A 17,262-nucleotide genomic window follows, 5' to 3' on the forward strand; every position below is an offset into this window, starting at 1 on the left:
CTCAGATCTAATGTGGGTCCGGGTTATCAACTGTCGTGGGTTGGCAGTTATTTCGCCTGGGATTCTTCCAACTTAACCCTTTTCCTTGAACCTTAGACATTTCTTACCTAAGAAGCCTAAAAGAAATCTTGAGGCTTCAGCCGCCAACTCCTGTCCTTCCTTAGCAACAATCTTAACAGGAGTGCACAAGATAACTGGTTTAGGGTGCTTGCCTTTGTCTTAAGGGGAAAAACGACATTTCCCAGGAGGCACCGCGAACCAACGGCGGTACACTATTCCCCAGAATTCCAGGGTTTCGGCCCTGCCCGACCGTCTCTCCTCGGGGTTCGAGACTTCGGGGCTAAGATGGCGACGGGAACGGGCAGTGAGTATCTGAGCAGGTTTTGCGTGAAAGGCCTTTGTAGATCCGAGGCTAGATACCATATCTTTGTTACACGCTTAGGGAGTGGGAGAAGTGGTTTGCTTGAGAGCCCAGGGTTTTCAGAGACCTGCGCTCTACAGCATCGTGAAGACCAACGTTTGGGGGCCCAGAAATCTGGGATCATGCTTCTCAGGGAGGGAGCGGAGGTGTGAGAGAAGCAGCTTAGTGAATCCTAGTGTGTTAGGAGCTCTGCGGGGTAACCGTGAAAGCACTCTAGAAACTTGGGCGTGCAGACGAAAAGATGTTATGAGCCAAACGGAGTAACCTGCACCTCAAAGAGCCATTCATTTTTCTGTCCGACGTTTGTGAGGCAGTGGAAGTGGGGTCTTTTAACCATGAGCTTTTCTTGCCACTCAGGAAATTGCATCTCGGGGATTTCAGCCATTTTTCTTTTTTTGGACTGAAAAGGTCTTTTATGCCCGACATTTGGAGTAGAGGATCTGAGAGAAGTAAACAAGTTTATGCTAAGAGGGAGGCGGGGTAGTAGGAGGGGCTGGCCGCTCGGGTTCCTGGGAAATAAGCCCTTAGTAAGTTTAAACTGGAATAAAGTCCAGTATTCTTAAAACTGGGCTTTTAGGGAGAACTGCCTAATCTGATATTCCCTGTTTTTTAATAAAGCGGAGCTTCAAGCCATGGCGTTTTAAGAAATAAAATGTTAATAATTCCCATGCAATGAATAGGTACCACGGTCACTGTGATATTTCACTTGGAGAGGTGAAAATCAAGATTTGGTGATAGTAGCTCACTTTCTCCTAACAAGTTGGAATGTTTTGTATTAGGCTTTTAGTCCTCTTTTTGGGGATTTTGGAGCTTAGCACTACAGTCTCTGGTTCTTTCCAAGGCTTCTTTTTTTTTCCCTTTCCCAGAACACAAGCTGCTAAGTACTGGCCCCACAGAGCCATGGTCCATCCGAGAGAAGCTATGTTTAGCGTCTTCTGTCATGAGAAGTGGAGATCAAAATTGGTAAGGTATCTAGGATGTCAGCTTTTCTGGGTCTTAGAAATTGTTAGATACTCTTTCACATTGGTAGATTTCTATAGTTAATCATATTAAGCTGTAAGTAGACTTTCTTTTCTTTTTCTTCTTTTTTTTTGAGACTGAGTCTCCTTCTGTCGCCCAGGCTGGAGTGCAGTGATGCGGCCACACCCAGCTAATTTTTGTATTTTTTAGTAGAGGCAGAGTTTCGCCATGTTGGCCAGGCTGGTCTCGAACTCCTGACCTCAGGTGATCCACCCACCTCGGCCTCCCAGAGTGCTGGGAGAACAGGTGTGAGCCACTGCGCCTGGCCATGCCTGGCTAATTTTGTATTTTTAGTAGAGACGGGGTTTCACCATGTTGGCCACGATGGTCTTCATCTCCTGACCTCATGACCCGTCCGCCTCGGCCTCCCAAAATGCTGGGATTACAGGCGTGAGCCACCGCGCCAGGCCTTTTTTTTTTTTTTTGAGACAAGGTTGCACTCTGTGGCCCAGGCTGGAGGGCAGCGGTGTGATCTTGGCTCACTGCAGCCTCCATGTCTCAAGTGATCCTCCCACCTCAGCCTCTTGAGTAGCTGGGACTACAGGTGCACACCACCATGCCCAGCTAATTTTTTGTTTTTTATTTTTATTTTTTGTAGAGATGGGGGTTTCATGTTTCCTAGGCTGGTCTCGAACTCCTGGGTTCGAGCGATCAACCCACCTCAACCTCCCAACCTACTGGGATTACAGGTGTGAGCCACCAGGCCAGCTGTATTTCTTCTTTTAAACAGCTTTATTGAGATATAATTCACATACTATAAAATTAACCTACTTAAAATGTACAATATAATGGTTTTTAGTATATTCACAGTTGTGCAACCATCACCACAATCTAATTTTAGAACATTTTACTTCTAAGAAAAACCCCTTACTCCTTAACTGTCAGTCCATGTTGTCCCTTCCTCACCACCCCCAAGCAAGCACTCATCTACTTTCTATTAATTAATTAATTAGTTAATTTGAGACAGAGTCTCACTGTCACACAAGCTGGAGTGTAGTAATGAGATCTTGGCTCACTGCAACCTCCGCCTCCCAGGTTCAAGCGATTATCGTGCCTTAGCCTCCCAAGTAGCTGGGATTACAGCCATGTGCCACCACGAGTGGCCTGGCTAATTTTTGTATTTTTAGTAGAGATGAGGTTTTGTCCAGGCTGGTCTTGAAGTAATCCACCAGTCCTGGCCTCCAGAAGTGCTGGGATTACAAGTGTGAGCCACCATACTGAGCCAACTCTCTTGTCTCTGTAGATTTGCCTATTCTGGATATTTCATACAGATGGAATGATATGTGCTCTTCTGGACTTTTTTTTTTTTTTATCACTTGACATAACACTTTTAAGGTTCATTCTTATGTAGCGTGTATCAATACTTAATTCCTTTTTTAGCTGAATAATAAATAATCTGTTGTATGAATATACCAAGTTTTGTTTATCCATCACTTGATAGACAATGGGGTGGTTTCCACTTTTTGGCCATTATGAATAATGCTGATGATGTGCACATTTGTGGACAAGGTTGTGGACAATGTTTTTAATTCTCTTGAGTTTTTTATTCAAGGAGTGAAATTACTGGGTTATGTAGTAACTTTATTATGTTTGACTTTTTTTTTTTTTTTTTTCAGACAGTGTCTCACTGTTACCCAGGCTGGAGTGCAGTAGTGCGATGTTGGTTCACTGCAGCCTCTGCCTCCTGGGCTCAAGTGATCCTCCGGCCTCAGCCTCCTGAGTAGCTGGGACTACAGGCACATGCCATCACCCCTGGCTAATTTTTGCATTTTTTGGTAGGGATGGGGTTTTGCCATGTTGCCCAGGCTGGACTTTTTTTTTTTTTTTTTTTTTAACTTAAATGTTTACGTTTTTGTAGAGACGAGGTCCCACTACATTCCCCAGGCTGGTCTCCAACTCTTGGCCTCAAGTGATCCTCCCAGTTTAGCATCCTGAGTAGTTGGGACTACAGACCCTTGCCACCATGCTTGGCTAATTTTTTGTGTTTTTTGTCGCTTGTTGCCCAGGCTGGTCTTGAACTCCTGGGCTCAAGTGATCCTCCCACCTTAGCCTCCTAAAGTGCTAGGATGGTAGGTGTGAGCCATCACTCCCAGCCTAGAACTATCATCATTTTACCTTGCTCGGTATTAGCCCCCCACCCCCTTTCTTTTGCATCATCCATTATGAATTTAACTCTCTTGCCACATTTATAAACAATTCAGTTATTTGCTGATTGTCGTGCTTCCTAGCATTTTTTGTTCTTTTTTAAATCTAATTTTTGAAGTAATACATGGCCACCATAAAAACAAAAATACTATATAGAAAGAGCAATAGGAACAAATAAATGGGTTAAAAACTTGAGTTTAAGGCCAGGCGCAGTGGCTCACGCCTGTAATCCCAGCACTTTGAGAGGCCGAGGCGGGCGGATCACAAGGTCAGGAGATAGAGACCATCCTGGCTAACACAGTGAAACCCCGTCTCTACTAAAAATACAAAAATTAGCCGGGCATGGCGGCGTGTGCCTGTAGTCCCAGCTACTCAGGAGGCTGAGGCAGGAGAATGGCGTGACCCCGGGAGGCGGAGCTTGCAGTGAGCCGAGATCGCGCCACTGCACTCCAGCCTGGGCAACAGAGCAAGACTCCGTCTCAAAAAAACAAAACAAACAAACAAAAAAACTTGAGTTTATTTTTTGTCACACATACAGGAAGTCTAGGCAGTCCGCAGCTCTCATAGCAACTTCACAGTGACATTAGAGGCTCAGGATCTTCTCTTTCTGTTCCACCTTCCTCAGTGCATAGTTTATCTTCTGGTTGTGTTATGGTTCACAGTGGCTGCTTGACCTTCAGCTATCACATCCTTGTTCCATTCAACAAGAAGGAAGGGGGTTGGTAAGAAAGGTCACATCCCTTCCCTTTTAACAACTTTTTTGTGATATAATTGATGTGCAGTAAACGGCACCTTTTTTTTTGAGATGGAGTCTGTGTTGCGCAGGCTGGAGTGCAGTGGCACAATCTTGGCTCACTGGAACCTCTGCCTCCCAGGTTCCAGTGGTTTTCCCACCTCAGCCTCCCGAGTAGCTGGGACTACAGGCCTATGCCACCATGCCTGGCTAATTTTTGTATTTTTTGGTAGAGATGGGGTTTTACCATGTTGACCAGGCTGGTCTTGAACTTCTGACCTCAGATGATCCACCTGCCTCGGCCTCCCAAGGTGCTGGGATTATAGGCGTGAGCTACTACACCCGGCCACTGCACATATTTAAAGCATAAGACACGGTATTTTTGAAATATATATACATCTGTGAAACTATCTACAGTTAAGGTAATTATTACAGTATCCATTAACAGATGAATAGGTAAAGAAAATATATGTGTGTATATATACACATATATGTATACATAGATATGTATCTATGTATACATATATCTATATGTGTGCATATGTGTATATATACGTGTATATATGTATATATACATATATCTATGTGTGTATATATTTGTACATATGTATATACGTATATATGTGTGTATACACACACACACACACACAATGGAATACTGTTGAGCCATAAAAAAGAATTAAATCCTCCATTTGTGATTCCATGGTTGAGCCTGGAGGATAGTATGTAAAGTGAAATAAGCCAGACACATAAAGAAATACCATATGATCTCAGTTATATGTGGAATCTAGGAAAAATTATAGACCTCACAGAACTAGAGGATAGAATGGGGCTGGGTGTAGTGGCTCACATCTGTAATCCCAGAACTTTGGGAGGCCAAGGCGGGGGGGTCGCTTGAGATCATGAATTGGAGACCAGTCTCTCTACAAAAAAACAAAAATATTAGCCAGGTCTGGTGGTGTGTGCCTATAGTTCCAGCTACTCGGGAAGCTGAGGTGTGAGGATGGCTTGAGCCAGGGAGGCAACATCAGAGACCCTGTTCCCTACAAAAAAGAAAATTAGCCAGGCATGATGGTGCATCTGTGATATCAGCTACTTGGGTGGGGCTGCAGTGGGAGGTTGCCTAAGCCTCAGAGTTGGAAGCTACAGCGAGCCATGATTGTGCCACTGCACTGAAGTCTGGGTGACAAAGTCGGATACTGTCTAAACAAAAACAATGTGTGTTTCGTGTGTGTGTGCGTGTGTGTATACACATACACATGTATATGTATATAAACTGAGCTCATTTTTAAACAAAACAGGTAAACTGGTTTGAAATAGAATCTAATCTGTATATCTATATATTTCCTCACATTTTTATTAGATAAATAGTGTTGAGTCTTTTTTTTTTTTTTTTTTTTTTGAGATGGTGTCTCACTCTGTCACCCAGGTTGGAATGCAGTGGCACGATCTCGGCTCACTGCAACCTCCACCTCCTGGATTTAAGTGATTGTCCTGGCTCAGCCTCCCGAGTAGCTGGGATTAAAGGTGCACGCCACCACGCCCGGCTAATTTTTGTATTTTTAGTAGAGATGGGGTTTCACCATGTTGGCCAGGCTGGTCTCAAACTCCTCATCTCAAGCGATCTGCCCTCCTCTACCTGAAGTGTTGGGATTACAGGCATGAGTCACCACGCCCGGCCATTGAAAAATAGTGTAAGGATACTTGAATAAAAGTTTTAAATGTTATTATTTTATCAGCAGATACTAAGTCATAACATTCAAAATTATATGCAATGTCTTCCTCCCATTACTGTCCCCCATCTACTAGTGTTAGCAGTTTCTTGTGTCTCTCCAGCAAAATTTTGTTCATGTGAGCAAATATTTTCTTTTTCCCCTTCATCCCCGTCATTTTTTTAACACAAACGATTATATACTATACATGCTGTTCTTTTTTTTTGAATGGCAGAGGGGGTGGTCTTACTCTGTCACCCAGGCTGTAGTGCAGTGGCGCGATTTGGGCTCACTGCAGCCTCTTGACTTCCTGAGCTCAAGGGATCCTCCCACCTCAGCTGCCCAAGTAGCTGGGACCACAGGCTGCAGGTACGCACCACCACACCTTGTCGATTTTTTTTTTTTTTTTTTTTTTTTGTAGGGATGGGATCTCCTTGGGTGGCTTGAACTTCTGGGCTCGAGCTATCCTCCCACCTCTGCCTCTCAGAGTGCTGGGATTATAGGCACGGTCCATTGCATACCTTGCATTCATTGGCTTTTTTTTTTTTTTTTTTTGAGATGGAGTTTCACTCTGTCTCCAGGCTGGAGTGCAGTGGCGAGATCTCGGCTCACTGTGACCTCCGCCTCCCGTGTTCAAGAGATTCTCCTGCCTCAGCCTCCCAAGTAGCTGGGACTACAGGTGCATGCCACCACGCCCAACTAATTTTTGTATTTTTAGTAGAGACAGAGTTTCACCATGTTGGCCAGGATGGTATTGATCTCCTGACCTTGTGATCTACGCATCTTGGCCTCCCAAAGTGCTGGGATTACAGGCGTGAGCCACCGCGCCTGGCCATTCACATCTTTTTTATTCCAAAGTTTGAACTCCAAGCCTTGCACTCTCAGCATACCTCTCCTATTATTTTCTGCTTGGTGTGTAATAAAGCTTTCCTCATTTTGTAGGGTATCAGTTAGCAGAGCAATCAAGCCCTTTGCAGAACCTGGCCGCCCTCCAGACTGGTTCTCTCAAAAAGTAAGTTCCCAAGCAAGTGCTCTTTTAGAGCAGTCTTTGGATTGTAAAGTAGGTTCTCTACAGGCCCTGGCTTTTAATTACAAAGCTTTTATACCATGATGTGGGAAAATAGTTGAGAATACCTTTTCCTTTTTCTACTGTTTGCTAATCCATCCATGTATGATCATATTAGACCTTTCTTATTGGTGTTGCATAACAGTTAAGAGCCCAAGCTTGGGAATTAGATCTGGGTTCATTATTACTCCATCTAAAAACTTTGGGCCATGATCCTCTGTTTTTTCGTTTGTAAAATAGAGATAAAAGAGTTGCTTCAGGATTGTTGTGAAGTTAATTGAGGTAATACATGTAAAACATTTAACACAGTGCCTTGCATGTGGTAACTGCTTGGTAGATATTAGCTATAAATATTGGCAGTTAGGTTGCCTTTCCCCAAATGCGCAAACTCCAGTCCATAAGACTCCCTTTTTCTGTGTCTTGTTTTGATTATTTTGAACTGATTTGATTATAAAGTTACTTGCCTTCCTAGTAAACTACTCCCATCTTATATATAGCTCTTTTCTCTAAATCTTACTCTAATCTCTTGAAACTTTGAAAGGTCATTTCTTTCCAGGCTTGCTCATCACATTTTCACTTTTTTTTTTTTTTTTATAGCATTGTGCTTCCCAGTACTCGGAGCTTTTAGAGACCACTGAGACACCAAAGTGAGTACAAAGCCAGGTACTTCAGCCAAATTTCTTTAGTGGAGAGTACTTACTGAGGAATTCTGGTTTATACTTACTTATAATACTGGATGATAAAAAAAATAGCAGAAGTTATCCATGATTAAGTGGTAAAAGCAAGTAGGAGAGGGGATAAATGTTCTGTTATCCGAATATAAATTTTTTTTTTTTTCAATTTTCCACAGACGGAAACGAGGTGAAAAGGGAGAAGTGGTGGAAACTGTTGAAGATGTTATTGTTCGGAAACTGACTGCTGAGCGAGTTGAAGAACTAAAGAAAGTGATAAAGGAAACCCAGGAGAGATATAGGTACTTATCAGAGAGAATGCCAAAAGATTGAGAAAGACATAAGGGGCTGTCTTCTGGTACTGGTCAGAACTTTTAAAATAGCAGATTAAAAAACCCAGTCTACCTAACTCTCTTTCTTCCTATAGACGGCTAAAGAGAGATGCAGAACTAATTCAGGCTGGACACATGGACAGCAGACTGGATGAGCTTTGCAATGACATTGCAATGTGGGTTATATTATATTGTTCTTCTGTGCTTCTTTCTTTTTACCCTCTTTTCCCCTCAAGTAATCTGGCTTATTTCCTCCAACTGCCATCCCTTTAGACTTGAGACAGATTGTGGAGGGGGAAAGCTACAGAGTGGTTTGGTGGCTGGGAGGGGGCAGTGAGTCCTAGAAGGTAATATAATGGAACATTTCAGTATGAAAACATAACTTAGTTCTAACTTAAGAGTGGCTATAGTTTGCCTGGGTGAAGAACTGGGAGTTAGGCAGTATACCCCAATTCAGTGTTTTGCTGGTTAGAATTCCTATTTAGGCCTTTCTTCCAGAAAGTGCTGGCCTGGCAAAAAAAAATTACTTTGTAAGGGTTCTGTGAACTCTGGGGAGGAGCCAGAGCTGTCTAGCATCTAACACTTAATTCCCTGTTTAGGAAAAAGAAATTGGAAGAAGAGGAGGCTGAAGTAAAGAGGAAGGCTACAGATGCTGCATATCAGGGTAAGCTGAACCTAGTATGCCTCTTTAGCAATTGATTGCACAGTACTGCATGCTAATGAGAGTTGGACTGTTTTGTAACATAGAATCCATTGATGTAAATTTACTTGCAGTTTTCTCTTCTACCAGAATAAAAACATCCCTTAATGTCTTAAGAAGAAACTCCTAGAACATGAGTTGTGCTCAGATCTCAATAGACCTTAAATTAACTTCGGGACACAAAGGCTTGATAAGATATTGAACATAATGTTTTAGAAGTCAAGGGCCTGTGAAAAGATTGAGAATAGTTCAGTCATTAGATGAGGGGAGAAATTTAAGCATTTACAACTCTAGGAATACATGCTGTGCGCCAGTGAGGTCTTCCCCTATTTTTGTTTTTGTTTTTCCCCCAGGCGGAGTTTTGCTCTTGCTGCGCAGGCTGGAGTGCAGTGGCGTGATCTTGGGCCGCTGCAACCTCCGCCTCCTGGGTTCAAGCGATTCTCCTGCCTCAGCCTCCCGAGTAGCTGGCATTACAGGCACCTGCCACCACGCCCGGCTAATTTTTATATTTTTAGTAGAGACGGGGTTTCGCAGGCTGGTCTCAAACTCCTGACCTCAGGTGATCTACCTGCCTTGGCCTCCCAATGTCCTGGGATTACAGCCGTGAGCCACCACACCTGGCCTTCCTGTTCTTAAAAGCAAATATTAATAAGTTGCTAAAGAGAATATTAAAGGATGTTTAAACTACTTTCCCACTCCAAGGACCTTTGGGATAATTAAGTAGTTTGAGATTGTTAAAGGAGTTTCTTAGTGTGAGAATTACCCTTAGGAAAAATTAGGCTAAAAAGTTATCCATCTCCAGAAGTGTAAAAGCTTTCTAATCCAAACTCATTATGCTGCTTTAGTAACGCAACATTCCTATTTGTCCTTTATTGTATAATAGCAGAATAGTGCCAAGTTTCATTTATTTAATCTTGAAGATTTGGACATTGTTCTCTTTTATATTCTAGCTCGTCAAGCAGTAAAAACACCCCCCCGGAGGTTACCCACTGTGATGGTTCGCTCTCCTATTGATTCTGCCTCCCCAGGAGGTGATTATCCACTTGGGGACTTGACTCCAACCACTATGGAAGAGGCCACCTCTGGGGTGAGTATATTTCCATCTGTGGGAATTGATCAGTGAAGGGGCAATAAGCCGGCAGAGCGGAGTGATGAGGAAACCACTTTTGGCCTAGAGGCAACTTCTTCTCTTGATCTGAATGCTAAAGATTTAATTTACCATGTTGTGTGCTCTGAGATAAGAACGGACCTAAAAGCATTGAGGCTTTTGACCTTTTTGAGAAATAGGTAAAAAACTATTTTAAGGAATTGTTTCATACTAGTCTTGTGAAATTCCTGCTGAAATAAGGGACAAAATCCTTGTAAATGTAATATTGGTAGTGGGTAAGGAGTTCATAAAAGGCAGGTTGGGTGGGATGGTTGAGTCATTGTGGGTTTGAGTGGATGAAAGAGAAGATTGTGGGGAAGAAAAGTATGGCTAAGAGCAGGAGGGATAGAGGGTTTCTGGGCAATTCTACTCAGGACTAATAAAATAATAGTTAGACACACTAACCCATACAGATTAGTAGGGAACCTTCCATAGTTTGAGAAGTCAGATAAAGGTTCTCTGTTGTCTCTTAGGTAACCCCCGGGACTTTGCCGAGTACCCCAGTCACCTCGTTTCCTGGGATTCCTGACACCCTTCCTCCAGGCTCTGCACCCTTAGAAGCCCCCATGACCCCAGTAACAGATGATTCACCCCAGAAAAAGATGCTTGGACAGAAAGCAACTCCACCCCCCTCCCCTCTGCTGTCAGAGCTCTTGAAGAAGGGCAGCCTCCTGCCTACTAGCCCCAGACTGGTATGGAGACTTCTGTGGGTGTTTGAGAGCTGTGGTGATTTAGTACTTGGAAGGGAGTGCCTGGGACCTAAAATGTGACATGGGGAATAAAAGTTCAAAAGAGGAAAAGATTTCCTAATTAAATGTTAATTTTTAAAAAATACAGTAAGTTGACAGTACCCATGGGTCCTGAGGTATCTGAATCACAATTATTTTGGTTCTCTTCTCCAGAGAACTCTTGTCAAATAAGTTTTGAACATTATAGTTTAGAGTTTCCCTTGGGTCTTAAATTATTCTCTGTGGATATTACTATTAGTTTTCATGAAGTTTGATCAACTGCTGGAGCTTTGTTGGGAAATGGTAGTAAAGGAAAACTTGAGTGTAGCCTTCACCTCTATTCTTCCCTGGTAGGTCAATGAGAGTGAAATGGCTGTGGCTTCTGGCCACCTGAACAGTACAGGTGTCCTCCTGGAGGTAGGCGGGGTCCTTCCCATGATACATGGTGGGGAGATACAGCAAACACCCAATACTGTTGCAGCCTCCCCTGCTGCATCAGGTAAGTTACCGCTTTTCCTTTATCAACCTCAAAGGTGTTGAACTTGACATTGACTGACCTCAGTTTCACTGTTTGTTACTAAGCAGTTGTCAGTCCTAGATTTAAAGCCCAACTTTTTCTAACTTTTTTTTGGAGCTACTTTACCTGGTAAACAATGTAGTCTCCATATTATAAAGCCATCTGTCTTCAAGATAGTGATAGCCCTGATTGACCACAGCATGGATATTGAGAGTAATATTGAGCTGCTTTCTTAGGGCTTGCAAAATCAAGGTTGCTAGAGATACCTAAGATTATAGAATAGTGGAGTAAGATTTGGAACCAGAGAACTGGGCTTGAATTTCAGGCCTGCGACACATTGGTTTTGTGACCTTGGATAGGTAACTTAGCTTTTGAGCCTCAGTTTCCTTTTTCATTGTAACATATATACTTCACAAGGATGTGATGAGAATTTAATGAGGTAGAAAGTGTAAAGCAGGGAAAGAAAAAAAGCTCCATAGAATACCATACAAACCTTATTGGTATTTGAATGGTGTTGAACTTGGGTAGTTTACAATATGCTGAACTTCAGCAGAAGTGACAGATTTATTCATACCAGGTTTTTGTTTCTTGGTGATTAATTTTCCTCTGAGGAAAAATTACCACCCTTGGTTTTGTTTTGTTTTGTTTTGTTTTGTTTGAGACGGAGCCTTGCTCTGTCGCCCAAGCTGGAGTGTGGTGGCACGATCTTGGCTCACTGCAATCTCCACCTCTGCGTTCAAGCAGTTCTCCTGCCTCAGTCTCCTGAGTAGCTGGGATTACAGCACCTGCCACCACGCCTGGCTAATTTTTTTTTTTTTTTTGTATTTTTAGTAGAGGCAGAGTTTCACTATGTTGCCCAGGCTGGTCTCAAACTCTTAACCTCAAGTGACCCACCTGCCTCCTCGGCCTCCCAAAGTGCTAGTATTACAGGCATGAGCCACTGCACCTGGCCTTACCACCCATTTTTTATATATGTTGTGTGTTCTAGTGCTTTGGTTCATTCCTAACTTGGAGGAAGATCTTAAGTAAGGTTAGAGAGAGTAAGGATATAGATGATGAACTTATTCAATGCAAAGTTGCTCTTATCCTTTGAGACCATAAGAATTTTCTTAGTTGAGTCTTCAAGTAGCTATTGCTTCTTATTTATGTGCTTTCTTCTTACTTCATTTTATGTACCTCTTTATATGTTAGGTGCTCCCACTCTTTCCCGGCTTTTAGAAGCTGGTCCTACACAGTTCACCACACCTCTTGCTTCCTTCACTACTGTTGCCAGTGAGCCTCCAGTTAAACTTGTGCCACCCCCTGTAGAGTCTGTGTCCCAAGCTACCATTGTCATGATGCCTGCGCTGCCAGCACCATCCTCTGCTCCGGCTGTCTCCACTACTGAAAGTGTAGCTCCAGGTGCGTCCCTGAGCAGCCACTAGGTCTAAAATTTCATTTTGAGCTTTAGTTAGAGAAAAATGACCAAGAGCATCAGCTCCAATTCAGATGCTTCTTCTCTGTTCTACATAGACATGTGCCATCTTTATCCTTAGAAATAAATATCCTTAGAAATAGATGTGAGAAGAGGTGGGTGGGCATTTATGTATTGCAGGAAGAGGCTAAGTATACAGATGTGAGCAGGCTTGAGAATATGTTCTCACCTTTCTAGATAGAACTGGGGAGAAGAAAACATAGGCACATGTTGATAACTCTTTCCGACCTTAAGTGTTTGGATATTTGACATCTGTCTGTAGCGCTGATGTGATCTCAAGGTGGTCACTTTGTACCCAATAAGCTTCTGAGATGCTTTTCTCTTTCTGTTATTCAGTGAGTCAACCCGATAACTGTGTTCCCATGGAGGCTGTGGGGGATCCACATACTGTGACTGTTTCCATGGACAGCAGTGAAATATCCATGATCATCAATTCTATCAAAGAAGAGTGTTTTCGATCAGGGGTAGCAGAGGCTCCTGTTGGATCAAAGGCTCCCAGCATAGATGGGAAGGAAGAATTAGATCTGGCTGAGAAGATGGATATTGCTGTGTCTTACACGGGTGAAGAGCTGGATTTTGAGACTGTTGGAGACATCATTGCGATCATTGAGGACAAGGTAATTATTCAGCAAAGCCCCAAAGAATCTCATGGGTCCTACATAGGCCTCTCTCTTCAGTCTCACTTTGCTGCTGCTGCTGCTTTTTTTTTTTTTTTTTTTTTTTTCAGACAGAGTCTTGCTCTGTCATCCAGGCTGAAGTGCAGTGGCACGATCTTGGCTTACTGTTACCTCTGCCTCCCAGGCTAAAGTAATTCTTGTGCCTCAGCCTCCTGAGTAGCTGGGACTACAGGCACATGCCACCACGCCTCACTAATTTTTTGTATTTTTAGTAGAGATGAGTTTCGCCATGTTGGCCAGGCTGGTCTCAAACTCCTGGCCTCAAGTGATCCACCCACCTCGTCCTCCCAAAGTGCTGAGATTACAGGCATGAGCCACCATGGTTGGCTGCTTTGCTTCTTACAGTAAGAATTACTTAAACAACTCTCCTACTTTTGCCCATCTCCATCTTTGTAGCCCTTTGGTGCTAACATACTAGTCATCTCCCCAGGCCTACCCATGTTACTGGTTTGCACAGGACAGGTGCCTATTCATTGTTTGCCCCCACTACATGGAAAAAATGGAGCGAAAAGCTGCAGATTCAAGCCATCACATTTGGTGCTAACAAAAATTGAAGGACTTGGGCTTCTTTCTGTGACCTCAATAGTCTTGTGTTTTGTGGGACAGGTAGATGATCATCCTGAAGTGCTTGATGTGGCAGCAGTGGAAGCAGCACTGTCATTCTGTGAAGAAAATGATGATCCTCAGTCCCTGCCTGGCCCCTGGGAGCATCCTATCCAGCAGGAGCGGGACAAACCAGTACCTCTCCCTGCACCAGAAATGACGGTCAAGCAAGAGAGACTGGACTTTGAGGAAACAGAAAACAAGGGAATACATGAACTGGTGGACATCAGGGAGCCCAGTGCAGAGATCAAGGTGGAACCTGCAGAACCAGAGCCAGTCATTTCAGGAGCCGAAATAGTAGCTGGAGTTGTTCCAGCCACAAGTATGGAGCCACCAGAACTCAGGAGTCAGGACTTAGATGAGGAACCGGGAAGTACTGCAGCTGGAGAGATTGTTGAAGCAGATGTTGCCATTGGGAAAGGCGATGAGACTCCACTTACAAACGTGAAGGCAGAGGTACTTAATAAAGATGGGGGCTGGGGAGATGGAGGTTTATACCTTAGGTAAGAAGTGACAGCTTAGGCTTTTTGGTTTTCCAGTTGCATTCCCGAGTTCTGACATGTTTGATGTGTCCAAAGCCCAAACGCTGTGATTAGATATACTTATTCCTGTTAAGGTGACCATTGGAGTCACATTACATGAGTAGGACTTAGAATTTCTTCTATGGTCTCATTATCGTTGAAGAATAAAGTTGTGTGAGCTATAGCGATTTACCAGTACTTAGGGTGTTTTTTCTTTTCTGGTTTTCAGGCATCCCCTGAAAGCATGTTGTCTCCATCACATGGCTCAAATCCCATTGAAGATCCTTTAGAGGCAGAGACTCAGCATAAGTTTGAAATGTCAGGTAAATAAAGTCCTCTTTCACTAACTTGAAATCATTTGCTTTGGCTTCTGAGGGATTGTGGGTTGTGGGCAAGTAGAGGAGGTAGAACAGGTCAGCATGGAAAGGAGAGCTGCAGGGGATTATGGTCCATAGGAAGGGGAAGGCTAAGGTGGAAAAATCTTCAGGTAGTCTTTCTCTCCTCTGCAGACTCATTGAAAGAAGAATCAGGGACTATTTTTGGAAGCCAGATAAAGGTATTTCAGACTTTTCTTTATTCCTCTTGCCATGTGATTAGATTTCCCTATAGCACTACTTTTTAATGAATTTCAGTAAAGTCACATCTTTATTCTCTGATAAGAGACTGGTATGGAGTTGCGTGGGGAAAAGCTGCAGTAGACAGGCATAATGGGAGTACTATAGCAACAGGTGCCTCCCATATGAAACAGCTTGTGAATATCACACAGTCCTTAAGAAGGCTTGATACTCTTAAGAGTGATTTGGAGTGAATAAGGCTACCAGAGCCAAGGAGAACATACAGGAATCAAGTTTATTAATTAGACTATCCAAACAGAATCATCCAGAGTTTTCTTTTTAGAATTATTAAAGCAGTAGTAACAGAGGCTTAAAGAATGTGATGTGAGCTTGCTCCATCAGATGAGACACAAAATAAAAATTATTTTTGATAACTTTGTACCCAGGGTCAGAGTTACTCTCGAGCAAGGGGAAAGAAGGAACGCCTCTTAGCTTAGTCTTAAGTAAGTAGCTTTTTTTTTCTTTCTTTTTAAAAGATCCTGGGTATTATTCTTTGTCCAGGTTCTAAATTACTTAAGTCAGTGTCTGTAAGTAGATGGTAGTATAAGTGATAGACAGCTAAGTCAGGAAACAGCGTGAGGTCATTTCTAGAACTAATTCTAACCCAAAAGACAGATCATGTTTAATGATGCTTTGCTGGATAGCTTTGCTTGCATTTGTTAACTGGAGCATACTGTATCTAAGGATGCCCCAGGTGAGGATGAGGAGGAAGATGGTATCAGTGAAGCGGCCAGCCTAGAGGAGCCTAAGGAAGAGGATCAAGGAGAAGGCTATTTGTCAGAAATGGATAATGAACCTCCTGTGAGCGAGAGTGATGATGGCTTCAGCATACACAATGCTACACTACAGTCACACACACTGGCAGACTCCATCCCCAGCAGCCCTGCTTCTTCGCAGTTGTGAGTATCTGAGATTCTTTCTTTGAGGCTAAGGCAGTGAAAGTGAGAAGGAGAGGATCTTTTCCTTCCTTCCTTCCATCCGTCCGTCCGTCCTTCTTCCTGTCTTTTCTCTTTTCTTTTCTTTTCTCTTCTTTTCCCTTTCCTTTCCTTCTCTTTTTTCTTGTTCTCACTCAACCATGCTGGAGGGCAGTGGTGTGATCTCAGCTCACTGCAACCTCCACTTCTCAGGCCCAAGCAATCCTTCCACCTCAGCCTCCTTAGTAGCTGGGACTACCAGCCTGCGCCACCACACCCTGCTAATTAAAAAAAATTTTTTTAGTAGAGACCAAGTTTTGCCATGTTGCCGAGGCTGGTCTCAAACTCCTGAACTCAAGCGTTCCACCTGCCTTGGCCTCCCAAAGTGCTGAGATTACAGGCGTGAGACACCATGCCTGGCCTTTTTGTTTATTTTTAAATTTTTATTTAAAAAAAAATTTTTTAAGAGACAGGATCTATGTGGTCCAGTCTGGTCTTGAACTCCTGACCTCAAGCAGTCTTCTTGCCTTGACCTCCCAAAGCAGTAGAATTAGAGGCATGAACCACCATGCCTGGCCTGATCTTTTCTTTAGTGTTTCCCTTTTTTGGCCTGGAATAAACAGTTGACAAGAAATAATTAGGGCTGGGCATGGTGGCTCACACTTGTAATCCTAGCACTTTGGGAGGCTAAGGCAGGAGGATCGCTGGAACCCAGGAGTTCGTAGACCAGCCTGGTCGACACAGTGAGACCCCATCTCTACAAAAAAATTAAAAAATTAGCTGGGCATGGTGGTGTGCCAGCTACTTGGTGTAGTCCCAGCTACTTGGGAGGCTGAGGTGAGAGGATTGAGTCTGGGAGGTTGAGGCTGCAGTCAACATGATCACACCACTGCACTCCAGCCTGGGGGACAGAGTGAGACCCTGTCTCAAAAAAAAGAGAGAATTATAATTTTTATTTTTTAACTTGTGCCTAGTGGAATTGCTGTATCTTTGTTTCAGCTCTGTTTGTAGTGAGGATCAGGAAGCTATTCAGGCACAGAAAATTTGGAAGAAAGCCATCATGCTTGTATGGAGAGCTGCAGCTAATCATAGGTGAGTGGGCTTTACCAATCAGTAGGTTCATTTTCTCCTACTCTTCATTGTTGGTGACTGGAAAAAAGTCTGAGTAGGCTTCTGTGGAACTGCTGGTATTGGTTCTTACTACCTTCAGCTACTTAGAGTAAGTTCCCTCCCTGTGCTTCTGGAGAATGTCAGTAATTGCACCTTA

The 17,262-nt window shown here is 43.3% G+C and overlaps 1 protein-coding gene across 16 annotated transcripts in view; it reads left to right on the top strand.

Annotated features, from left to right (window-relative positions):
* The first annotated feature begins 1 nt into the window (after position 1).
* Positions 2 to 17,262, top strand: part of BRD8 (bromodomain containing 8) — a 40,347-nt gene continuing 23,086 nt past the window's right edge. For 5 of the 16 annotated variants that reach the window (XM_055286107.2, XM_055286109.2, XM_055286108.2 and 2 more), the window contains exons 1-17: positions 224 to 364; positions 1,288 to 1,384; positions 6,974 to 7,043; positions 7,695 to 7,744; positions 7,948 to 8,070; positions 8,196 to 8,276; positions 8,700 to 8,764; positions 9,751 to 9,887; positions 10,421 to 10,639; positions 11,030 to 11,174; positions 12,384 to 12,593; positions 13,003 to 13,283; positions 13,950 to 14,402; positions 14,697 to 14,790; positions 14,977 to 15,023; positions 15,766 to 15,980; positions 16,995 to 17,087. In XM_055286107.2, the coding sequence (XP_055142082.1) occupies positions 346 to 364; positions 1,288 to 1,384; positions 6,974 to 7,043; positions 7,695 to 7,744; positions 7,948 to 8,070; positions 8,196 to 8,276; positions 8,700 to 8,764; positions 9,751 to 9,887; positions 10,421 to 10,639; positions 11,030 to 11,174; positions 12,384 to 12,593; positions 13,003 to 13,283; positions 13,950 to 14,402; positions 14,697 to 14,790; positions 14,977 to 15,023; positions 15,766 to 15,980; positions 16,995 to 17,087 (2,399 nt within the window). In that variant the 5' untranslated portion in view covers positions 224 to 345. Of the gene's footprint in view, positions 365 to 1,287; positions 1,385 to 6,973; positions 7,044 to 7,694; positions 7,745 to 7,947; positions 8,071 to 8,195; positions 8,277 to 8,699; positions 8,765 to 9,750; positions 9,888 to 10,420; positions 10,640 to 11,029; positions 11,175 to 12,383; positions 12,594 to 13,002; positions 13,284 to 13,949; positions 14,403 to 14,696; positions 14,791 to 14,976; positions 15,024 to 15,765; positions 15,981 to 16,994; positions 17,088 to 17,262 lie in introns of all 16 variants that reach the window. The other 11 variants (XM_055286111.2, XM_063642797.1, XM_063642798.1 and 8 more) reach the window with 6 other exon arrangements.

Source organism: Symphalangus syndactylus, chromosome 7, assembly GCF_028878055.3.
Source record: "Symphalangus syndactylus isolate Jambi chromosome 7, NHGRI_mSymSyn1-v2.1_pri, whole genome shotgun sequence".
NCBI lineage: Eukaryota > Metazoa > Chordata > Mammalia > Primates > Hylobatidae > Symphalangus > Symphalangus syndactylus.